Source organism: Myotis lucifugus, unplaced genomic scaffold (assembly GCF_000147115.1).
Source record: "Myotis lucifugus unplaced genomic scaffold, Myoluc2.0 scaffold_48, whole genome shotgun sequence".
NCBI lineage: Eukaryota > Metazoa > Chordata > Mammalia > Chiroptera > Vespertilionidae > Myotis > Myotis lucifugus.
Window position 1 is genome coordinate 6,099,310 of NW_005871096.1, and position 11,507 is coordinate 6,110,816.

Genomic DNA, 11,507 nt, shown 5'->3' on the forward strand with positions numbered 1-11,507 from the left:
TTCACCAACCAAACCAAACACAAACCCCCAAAATGAGTATTCCACATAGAGGAAATTTCTATGCATGTTTTCTAGTACTGGGCTTCCTGAGGGCTCATCATGTTCTAGGTCTAAGAGGGCACAAATGGTACCAAAGAAAGACAACCGTGAATGCACACACGAGTGTGTTTGGGGAGAATATGAAGCTTACTTGGCTTAAAAGTTTGCCTTTGCTCATCCTCATGCAGGGATGTGAGTTGGTTCTATACATTTCTCTTTCCCTGGCTATGTCACAGGCAAGACTCTGTCCAACCTGCTTCCACAGGCTCCTGTCCTCAGTACCCTCTGCCCAGCGATGTCATAGCAGCACTTGCTGGCACGTACAAGCGATGGAGCTGGTCTAATTAGTGCTACTATCACACCCTGCATGGAGGTGTTACAACCTAACAAGCATTTGGGTAGCAATACTAAAAACATAAGACTTCAAATGATTTCACTGATGGTGAGGTAACATTCACACTTTGACCCACAGGTGTTCATGAGGCATTCCTTCACTCCTGGACTAAAAAGCAAAAATCCAAAGTTTCTTAAAAAAAAAAAAAACCAGACAACCCAAACACCATAAAAGTGTGCACATAAATTACTTTATTGCTTTCTAGTTTCTTATTTAATGTGGAGTCAATGCTTTTGAGTAATGGTCAGAAGATGTCCAGATTTCAACATTATTAAACATCAAACAGTAAAATATGTGGAAAGAAGCCCTCCAATGTTAACTCCCAGTATATCTGGTGGAACAACCTGGGATAAAGGCCACTGGGCTTGTCGTCTTGGTTTATGCAGAGAACTGCTATCCTCACATGGGAAATAGGAAAGGTCTCAGATATCGCCCACGTGTTTAGGCAGCAAGCTTGTCTTCCTCTGAAATGTCTGGGGAGACTGACAATGACTCCAAATATGAGAATCCTTCCTTTCACCTCAGGCTTAATTAAAAGAGTCAGAAGAAACTCCTGTGGAACAGAAGAAGTGGTTAGGACAGCGATTTTCACCCGGTGTGCCGCAGGTATTTCTAAAACATGCAATACCTGACTATTTAGTCAGGGGCACTGACCTCTTTTCCCTTAGATTGTCAAATAGAAAAATGACAACAGCCAACACAACAACAGCCATCTGGTGTGAATGAATCAAAATTATATGTATTTTTTGTCAGATCAGCAAAAAATACATCTTTTTGGTGTGCTGCAGAACTTTAGTAAGTAGCTTGTGTGTGCCATGAGATGACAAGGGCTGACAATCTCTGGGCTAGGATGATCAAGACCAGCAATGATTCTACTTTGAAGGAAGTGACATGTGCCTACCCAGTTCCTCTCTGACCACCCCTTGTAAGGACACGTGGATTCTGAGAGCGCGCACGGCAGGCCCCGTGACGAGGTGAAGCCAGGGCAGCCGTGAGCAGCTTTCTGCGTGTTGAAGGCACAAGGACCTCATCGTCCTGAGGTAGGGGGAGGGTCACCGTGTTGGGAATTATATTCAAAACACATATCCTACCTCCAGGAAACTGCTCTCAGCTGCCATACATTTGTTTACAATTTTGATCTCCTTTTGAAAGTCCCCAAGTCTCTGGCATCCCTAAAAAATGCTGCTGTGCCCTGCTACCTCTGCAAAGAATCAGATTCCCAAGGAGTGGAGGCTCAAAGGGACACACAGCTGCAAAAATAAATACGCAACTCAATTTTTAATGAATATGAAACACCACAAAGAAATAAATATCTCAGACTCTACAACTACAGGTTGCATTCAAGCAATCCCTCGCAGAGTTTTAAAAATGGTGATTTTCCCATAAAACAATAACTTTGATCAATATGTAAGGACTAAGCAAAAAATGTATGAAAATATGATTTTTTTAAAAAGAAACTTCATTAAATACCAAGAATAGTGATCAAATTCAAGATGTCACATTTAAATGAATCACTTTTGATCTTTCCCAATGGTCATCTTGGCCTTCCAGGCGAGCATGGACCAGGGCCACCTGCCGACGCCGCTGAGGAAGCAGTCACACCGCCCCTCCGTGGGAGAGCCATGGACCCCACCTTTGCCAGAGGAATCATCTCGAGCCCTCGGGCTTTTGCAATTCCACAGTATGAAGAATGCTCTTTACAAACACAGTAATACTGAAAAAAGAACATAAAAGTGCATTTATTCATGTCCATGCCGTCTAAATCTACTGATTACAGTCATCAGGACCCACTGGAACCTAAACAACAATAAAAACACGGGGACACTCATCCCCCTGATCCGCAAGTTTCCGTTCAGAAGACTCCGTGTGCTGGCGAGCCAGTTTCCTCCCTGAGAAGCATGCTCCGCGCCTCGCTCTCTCCCTCCAGCATCTTCTGTCTCTCTCGGTTAAGGCCTGGACAGTGTCGGATGGTGTCCCACGTCTCCTCGGGCCGTGCCCTGGCGAGATGCTATCAGTCGCCCGCGGGCTAGGGCTGCACGAGGTCAGGCTGGGGTGCCCTCAGCTCTGCGGTCCGCCGCTGGAGCTCCTCCACCGTCCGCAGCAGCGCTGACCTCTCCAGCTCCAAGGCCAGGGCAGCCTGCTTCAGCTTGCTTTCATTGGTCAGGAGCTTCTCCACGGTGGCTTCCAGGCTCTGGATCCTACCATTTGCCACCTGGAGAGTAAAAGGAAACATGAGACTGTCATTGCCCAGTGACAACACAGGGGGATCCACAGTACACTCCCCTGTCCGGCCTTTGGGGAGCTGTGGAGCCACATTTTGGCAGAGAGGAGTCCGCTGGGTACCATCAGTTCTTCTGGCCACACAGGAAGACTACATTCCCAGGCTCCCTTGCAGGTAGTCTGGGCCACCAGAGCTCCTCCCCTGCTGTGGCTGCTTTGGGAGCTGTACATGGAGGCGGTGGCTTCACAATGCAGAGGGAGCCCGAGCTCCGAGCCACACACTACAGGGATGGCAGCTCAGATATGGCCACAGCATCATCCTGGAGAAGAGGTGGCGCTTCGGGGACAAAGACCTTTGTGGTCTGCCACTGAGATTTGGAGCTTTACTTATTACTGCAGCACATCCTGGCCTATTTAGATGACATCATCTATTTACAAGTACAAACTGATTTCAAACTGACAGTCAAAAGGGATTCCACGTAAAGGCCCAAGCAGCAATAGCTCACTAATCTGAAATTCTTTCTATTTTCCGTAGAGTGACAAGATATCACTATGTCAAGGAACATGGGCATTCACCCTGGAACATGTGTTGGGCGCTGTGAATAGCCATGCGTTCTGCTAAGAGGCTCCCGTGCAGGGTCTCGGACCTGTCACCACCTCCGCGAGCTAAGCAGTCTCCTCATGTCCACCTGGCCCACGTCCTCAGTGGCTGGCACAACATTAAAGTCAGTTTGCACTTCCAGGTGCTTCTCTCTTGTATGCGATCAGGCAGGCTTCCAGGCAGCCAGTGAGCTGGCTCTAGCGAAGCTGAGGGTTTCCTAAGAAAACCACCGACCCCCCTGCTGTCCTGCGGCCTCTCTGGCCTTGGCCTCGGCCCCCAGCTGTGCTCTGGTCACCGGGTGGTTAATCCAGCCCAGGGGCCACAGGTTCCCATCTATTTCGGGGGGGTGGGGGGATGGTACTATTTTTTTCTTCTCATTTTCAAACAGGAGAAACTGTGTTTTGAACACGATAACACTTGTGCTGGACAGACAATTCATGACTCCAAGTCTAGCTTTGGCTGTGCTACTGGGACACTCAAAATAGAATATACTACTGGGATCCTAAGTTTGCTGGCCCACCAGGCCGGGGTGCTCATGCCTGGTGCGTTCCTACCAGCAGGACTCTGAGCCGCACAGTCCTACCCTCGGCCCAGGCCTGGGTCAGGCCCCACCGCGTGTCCAGGAAGGATCGCTTGTTCAGAAGCCCCACGACACACCAGGGGCACCCAGAGCTCAGCGGGGAGCTTTCTGCAGAGCCACTGACTGCCACGCGAGCATCAGGGCTCCCCGGTGAGACCGAAGCTCTCCCCTGAGAAATCAGGTCTCCTCCTGCACAGGAGGCTGCCCCCCACTGCGCCTGGCTCCTGGCGCCCAAGGACTTGCGGTTGATTACTATGAAAAACGTCCGTCCATTATTATTTGGCACCACCTGACATGTCTATGAGATTGCCTCATGGATGCCGCTGGACAAAACAGGGTAACGGTTTGGTCTCCCACTGCGAGACAACATTTTTAAGTGTAACCAAGAGAATAAGTGGGGCTTTGGGATGTCTAATAACTATATAGGCAGAACAAAGCTAGAAAATGGGTCAATTTTGATACTTTGGCAAAAATAAAAAATAAGAAAAAAAATTTATGTTGAAAAATTAACCATTGGACTCTGAAAACTGCTTAAAAAAAAAAAAGATGGAGGTGAGCGTCTCACAGAACTTACAGTCCAGCTGAAGGACAGGAACCCCCTGTGACTCCTCGAGGGTCATGGGAACAGGACATACAAGCACCTACCAACCAACAACACAGTCCGTACCCCAACTCTTTGAGATCAACAATGTCTTACGGTGCCCCCACAGCAGGACTCAGTCAGTGTGGTGGGCTGGCATAAGCTGCGGTCCTGAGTGACCCCTCCAGAAACACAGAGCCGCTTGGTCAAGAGAAAGAGCATTGCGAGGAGAACACCTGTTGTCACCATTACTGCCAGGCGCCTTTCCTGAGGAATGCGGATTTTGGAGCAGCTTTTCACAACACCCTCTCTTTACGAAAAGGGACAGTATCACAGAAGCAACACAAACTCACTCTCCACCCTCCATCTCACACACGCACAAAACCCACCCGGACGTTGGCCCAGTAAAATGAGCCTCCTGCCTCTCTTAACAAGCCCCGTGCTGCAGACGCGAGTCTGAGCTCTGTTCCGCCTGGTATATGTCAAGGACCCAGTGTTTGTTCGGAAGGCGTTTGAAATGACCGCCTACACTGCAGACCCTTACAGGCCAGATAAGGCTCTGTATCCCCTTGAACCTTTCTCACACGTGACGGCTGCAGCGTCCTGGAGAGACTGCACACAGACACACTTTGAGTTAGGACACCTAGGTCACGGGGAGAGAAGCAGCCACGTTTCCGAATGTGACGGGCAGTGAGGACTGGGCGGGGAATGCATTTTTCTTTGTTCCTCTAGAGCAGCGGTTCTCAACCTGTGGGTCGAGACCCCTTTGGGGGTCGAATGACCCTTTCACAGGGGTCGCCTAAGACCATCGGAAAACACATATATAATTACATATATGTGATTAATCACTATGCTTTAATTATGTTCAATTTGTAACAATGAAAATACATCCTGCATATCAGATATTTACATTACAATTCATAACAGTAGCAAAATTGCAGTTATGAAGTAGCAACGAAAATAATTTTATGGTTGAGGGTCACCACAACATGAGGAACTGTATTAGAGGGTCACGGCATTAGGAGGGTTGAGAACCACTGCTCTAGAGTAAATATCTCCTTGGGTACGGGGACAGATCCCTGCAGAGGGAAATGCACTTCAGACCCGGCTGATTTATTAGGCTCTCAGATGCTGGCCTTTCTCATATCACTGCCGAGCCTGTGTCTGCAAAGCGGCAACTTCCTATGGAGAGAAATAGAGGCTCAGGTCGGGAAGGAAAGCTAATTCTCAGGTCAGCCCAAGAGCGCATAAAACACACACTTGGGGGTGGGGTGGGGAAGAAAATGTATTTTTTCCTGCGGAAACTCAAAAAAATTTTTGTAAACACTCCACAAACAATTCCTTAACACTGACAGCATTACCGCCCATTTCTGATGTTAAAAAAGTAGACCATGTGGTTCCTTTATTCCATCAGATTGGAAAAGGAGCTGTGTGTGTGCTAAGCCGTTAGGTTTTCTTCCTGTCCTTGTCACACAAACAAGGGAGTCAGGACTGAGCTGGTCAGCGGTCTGCCCTGGGGAAAGCGTGGGTGGGAGACGTGGGGAGACCAGGGCTCCGGGCTGCCCCTGCCCTTGCTTCCTGTCACCCTCTGTGCACACAACCAGTGTTTGCCTTCCTAGTGTCTTCGTCCACACGCATCCATGGTAAAATGGAAGCTTCCAGAGTGGAGAACTGTGTCCTTCATCAATCAAGGCTTGGTATTTGCACCAAGGACACATGTATCACGATCCTATGCCCTGGTTTACTTTTTTAATTTTATTTTTTAATATGTTTGATTTGTAGAGAGAGCGGGAGAAGGAAAAGGGAGAGATAGAAACAACAATGAGAAAGAAACATTGATGTACGCCCCCTACTGGGGATCGAGCCCGCAACCCGGGCATGTGCCCTGACCGGGAATCAAACCAGTGACCTTTTGGTGCATGGGCGATGCTCAACCACTGAGCCTGGTTTATTTTGCAAGGTAGATGTCAGTGTCGCCTTCCTCCTTTAACATCCCTCCGTGGACCTGGCTGATTTTGCTCATAGAAGCTCAAGCCTTTGCTTCTCTTGTCATTATTCAAAGCACAACTGCTGGCATTCAGCTAAGAGCTCTGCAGAGTCTGGATCGCAAGTTCCTGCTAACAGCAGAAACAGCCCCTCAGAAGGCTGTCTGACTTCAGCAAAGGATCACCTGTCTGCTGCCTCAGAGGAAGGCCCAGGACTCCCGAGATACCTTTGATCCCAACTCTAAATGGACCTGGGCAGAAGGGTCCTGCGGTCGTGGGAAAGCCCAGCCTGCTGAGTTAATGAACTACCGGGGTTCAGGAAGCTGCCTCCTGAATATGCTCTACCTGCAGTTGTTCCAGGAGGTCGAGGTTCTGTTTGCGTAAGCTGCTGTTGGTTTTCTCCAATTTGTCCATTCTTTGGTTGTCGCTGAGAGGAGAGGAATCGATAAGTTCTTCTTGAAGCACATGGTACTCCACTTCATATGCTTGTAACTGCTTAGAAATGTCCATCTCAAACACCTGTTAAATGCAGAGAAGTCATCAGGCACCAAAAGTGAGAAAAACCACACAAGCACACACACACACACACACACGTGACCATGTCAACGAGACCCACTAAAACGCCTACTCTGTGCCTGGCATATTAATGATAATTTAAGAAAACTCTCTGCACTGAGAAGGAATCATTTTACTTGGGAGGAAAGGATATAAGAAGCATTTGGAGTTAAGCCTAAGACAACAGTAAGTATGGTCCCTGATATTCATTTTCCAAAAGCCGACACCTTGTTTTTACAAAGGCACACAACATTTGTTTTGAGCTCTGATTCCAATACTTACTTTCTTCTTCTCTGAAAACTCTATTAGGTTTTATGCATCAACTATGGGTCAAAGGGAGGAAACAAAACAAAAGCATCGCAGCCCTATCTGCCCAGTCACCGAGTCAAAGTTTAATTATAGTTCAGCTGGGTTTTCAGAGTTACAAGAACAGCTAAGTAATGGAGCTGTTTACTGAAAACCATGCTTTGCACACAAGACATGCAGCAATGAGCCAAAACCCAAATGTCACCCACATAGATGAGTGAATACGAAACAATGCCTGCGCTGCCTTCCTTCCCATAATAGTAACAGTGATGAAAAAACCACCCGTGTGAAAAACAGCCCCGAGTGCACGAGGGAGTGAGTGGTCTGTCTGTGCTTTCTCTTGGGGGCTGAGCTTGAGGGGGGCGGGGGCAGGGCTGCAAGGGGGGCAGAGGGCAGAGGCTGCCGCCTCAGGCACCTCCTCTCTTTCCTGGCTGCGTTGAAAACACCATGGGGCTGAGCCCCTGGGCACCCAACACGGACCCTGGGGAATCTGGGAATTCAGTCACCACATAAAGAAGCCACATGATCAGAATACACGGTTAGAGAGTGAGATTGGGCTTTACAGGAGCAGAAACGGACTTTTCAGCACATTTCCTGAAAAAGAAAGGCCAACAGAGTTAAAATCAATAGACAGCTCGTTTCCCCTGATGGCCCTCTATCAGCACTCACAGGGGTGAGTCCTATCTTCCCTGAAATCCATTTTAAAAAACCATGTTTACTATCTCACTGTTTACAACAATCTCATTTTGTCTCCCTTAAGGCTAATTCCTCAGCTTCCTGGTTTTCAATTTAATTCAATGGATACTAATTAGGCACAAAGTCTTTCTATGCTGAAAAACTAACTCACATTGTATTGGTGGCATGTGTGTGTGCTGTTTACTGTATTGACCCGACTCTCAGTCATCCCTGAGAGTGACCGTGAGGTCAGCAGAGATTATCATCTCTATTTTCAGTCAAGGAAACTGACTCAGAGGCTTTGAGTCAGTCTCAGATCCCGGCTCCACCGGCGACTCCCCGAATGACCTTGAGCAGGTCTCTTGACCTCTCCCAGGATCAGTTCGTGGCCTCCAGCACTTCTGGGGGAGTTACAGGACACAACGTTCCCAGCACCTGGCTGGCAAGCCAAGAGGCAGGTGCTCACTCAGCTACGGGATCTGCTTCCACACACTTGTTGTGAAACCCTCACATTCAAGCTCGCGCTTCAGCAAAATGACAAAGGATGCCACAGCATGGACCTTCTGAACAGCTCAAACCGCCAACAGTAAAACCGAGACTGTGTGGCATTGGGGTGTGACTATAAATGGGGTACAGAACAAATGTCACACACACACAGCTACCTCTCTTCTTCCACCAAGATTTATTTTTAAAGGAGCTCTTAACCTGGAAAACTTGGGAACAAAACGTCTGGCCATTTACACAGATTGGTGATCAGCTGAGGTTAATGGCTCTCAACTGTGCCTGAAGCTATAAACTCTCAGGCCTCCATTAATACCTAGGAACCTGCCCGGGTCATAATCGTCTCCGCTTAATGGCACCATTATCTCCTGGGTCTCCAAACACTGAGGGCCCTCAGATTTGGCAGTGATGCCCCAGAATTTATCCCAAACCACGGCAGCACGTGGTTGGTGGTAAAAAGAGCCCTGGTCTCCTCAGACAATGCTTGTTCAAGTTGCTATATATTCTTCATAGCCATCATTTTTATAAATGGCTTCATGGTACTCTACCACCTCGACATATCACAGCCATGCCAATCCATGCAACCAGTGTTGGCTGCCCAGTTACTTGAGAGTTTCTGTTGCTCTAAATGACAACTCTAAGCGTCCTTGTCCATATGGCTTTCCCCATATTTCGGATTATTTTCTAAGGATACATTCCAGGAAATAGGATTACTAAGTCAAAGGGGAAGAATATTTTACTGGTTCTCGAGACATATTGCCAAATTGCTTCCCACATGGGAACGATCAGGGTACAACACCATTAGCAGCACACGAATGTGCCAGCCTCAGTGCACACACCCTTGGCACTGTGTATTGGCATGAAACATTTCGTTTGGTTAATCTAGTCAGTAAAGCATTATATGTTATTTACACTTGAATCATGCACGAAGCTAAATATTTTCCCAGATGCTGTTTATTACACGGACCTCCTCCTTAGAGAACTGTCTTAAGTTCTTGGCTCATGTGCTAATGGAGACGGAGTTTCTCTCTGCCGTCTGTGGACACTGCATAATGAAGCTGTGAACCTGGTGTCTGCAAAACTAGCCCCGTACTTTCCACGTCCCCACCCCACACCTGCCCGCCTCTGTCGGTCTCAGTGGCGCACCCGAGGCGGAGAGAGGAGCGGTCGGCCCAGGTATCAGCAGTAAGGGGGCGGCAGGGTCTGTCGTGCATTTAAAAACAGTAACAAACCCCACTCATAGTTGGCCTGCTTTTTATTACCACCACATGCACACAATCCTAAACAATGCCAGTGGTAAAATAAAGTATCCCTCCCACCCTACCACACCCTCTAGGTCTGGCACTGATGGGCCTTTTTAAAAAGTACTCACTTCCAACAGTGCAAACTGCCCAGGCAGAGGGCTCCTCCCAAAGGCAGGAAAGGGGGCCTGGCCACGGGCTCCGAGGAGCCCTTCTGAACAAAGGAGCCTTGTTAAGATTCTGGTTCCGGCCCCACATGCTCAGCTCGCACAGAGAACTGCCAGCTGTTTACAGTGAAGTTGCCAGGAGCAGAGCTTCTCCATTGGTTCCCAGGGTGCGGATCCCCTGGGATCTTGCTAAAATGCAGATTTGGACTCAGCAGGTCTCTGGTGAGGCCCCAGATTCTGCATTTCTCACCTGATACACTGACAGTTCTTACCTGATACACTGACAGGCTGGGGTCACGCTTTAAATGGAGCCCAAAGGGAGCTGGGAAATAGGCTCTTTCCCTGTCTCCCCACCCCCACCCCGACTGTTTTCCTTCCTTACACTGAACTGGGGCTGCAGAGGCCGATGCACTCACTGTGACAGGAATGCAAACTGGACCTCCTCTTAGTTTCTGTTTACCCCCAGGGTTTCCCCTCTTCTTGGGTCGGGATTTTTAAGTCACACCAAGGACTCCACAGAGCCTGAAGGGCTCTGTCCTCCTGCCCGGGGCTCTCAGCTCTGGACCTGCCCCCTCTGTGGCTGCTCCCAGCCCATCCGCCTGGACTGGGCCAGTGTCCTCGCTGCTCTCTCTCATCCTGTTCGCAGGCTGTGTCCCAGCCTCTGGAGCCAAGACCACCCATGGAGAGGGCATTTAGTGAAATGGAGCCAATGGCGATCACAGAGACGCCAGACCTGCCCATGCGTACAGGACAACTGTGTGCAATTAACGCACTTACCACTTCCACCCTGATTCCTCCAAGGTCAAACCTGGGGTTCTGTGAGCCTGCAGAGGAAGCACACTGCACCTCGGCCTCATTTCTGAGCAGGACTCGAGACTACAGCCCCCTCTGGAGGCCAGGACTCCTCAGACTCTAACCATCTCTCTCACTCTCCCCCACCCCCCTCTCTCTCTCTCTCTCTCTCTCTCTCTCTCTCTCTCTCTCACACACACACACACACACACACACACACACGTACATGCACACGCACACGCACACACGCTGAACCGCCAGGCATCTGGAATCTCTCTCTAGTCTCTCACTCCCATGCCTTTACATATGCTGTGACCAGGGGCCAGCAACGACAGCCTGCAGACTGAATCTGTCCCACCGCATGTTTCTGTAAATAAAGTTTCACTGCAGCACGGTCACCTCATTCCTATACACACCGTCCGTGGCTGCTTTCACTCTGCAAAGGCAGAGCTGAGTGGCTGCAGCAGAGACCTTATGCCATAAGGCTTATGGCCTACAAAGCCCACAACCTCACTCTCTGGCCCTCTACAGAAGATGTGTGCTCACCCGTCTTGGCTCATTCTTTTTTCTTTTTCTTTTTTTAAACTTATTTATTGATTTGAGAGGGTTGGGGGAGAGAGATTTGTTGTTCCACATATTTATGCATGCCTTGGTCGATTCTTCTATGTGCCCCGGCTGGGGATAGCACCCACAACCTTGGTGAAGCAGGGTGATGCCCTGACCAACTGAGCTACCCGGCCACAGCTTAGGTGAATTCTTTGAGGCTCAGCTGAACTGTATGCCCTTCAAGTCTCAACCATGAGAGCTCACGCCTCCACCAGACAGGCTCCCGTGAGCCTTGCACAAGCACCGCGGTAGCTCGCACCACACT

The 11,507-nt window shown here is 49.1% G+C and overlaps 1 protein-coding gene across 1 annotated transcript in view; it reads right to left on the reverse strand.

The window, feature by feature from the left end:
• Positions 1–601: 601 nt before the first annotated feature.
• The window catches only part of TBC1D1 (TBC1 domain family member 1), a 207,145-nt gene continuing 196,239 nt past the window's right edge, over positions 602–11,507 (reverse strand). The window contains 2 exon segments of the mRNA XM_023753657.1: positions 602–2,645; positions 6,745–6,918. Of these exon segments, the coding sequence (XP_023609425.1) occupies positions 2,460–2,645; positions 6,745–6,918 (360 nt within the window). The 3' untranslated portion in view covers positions 602–2,459.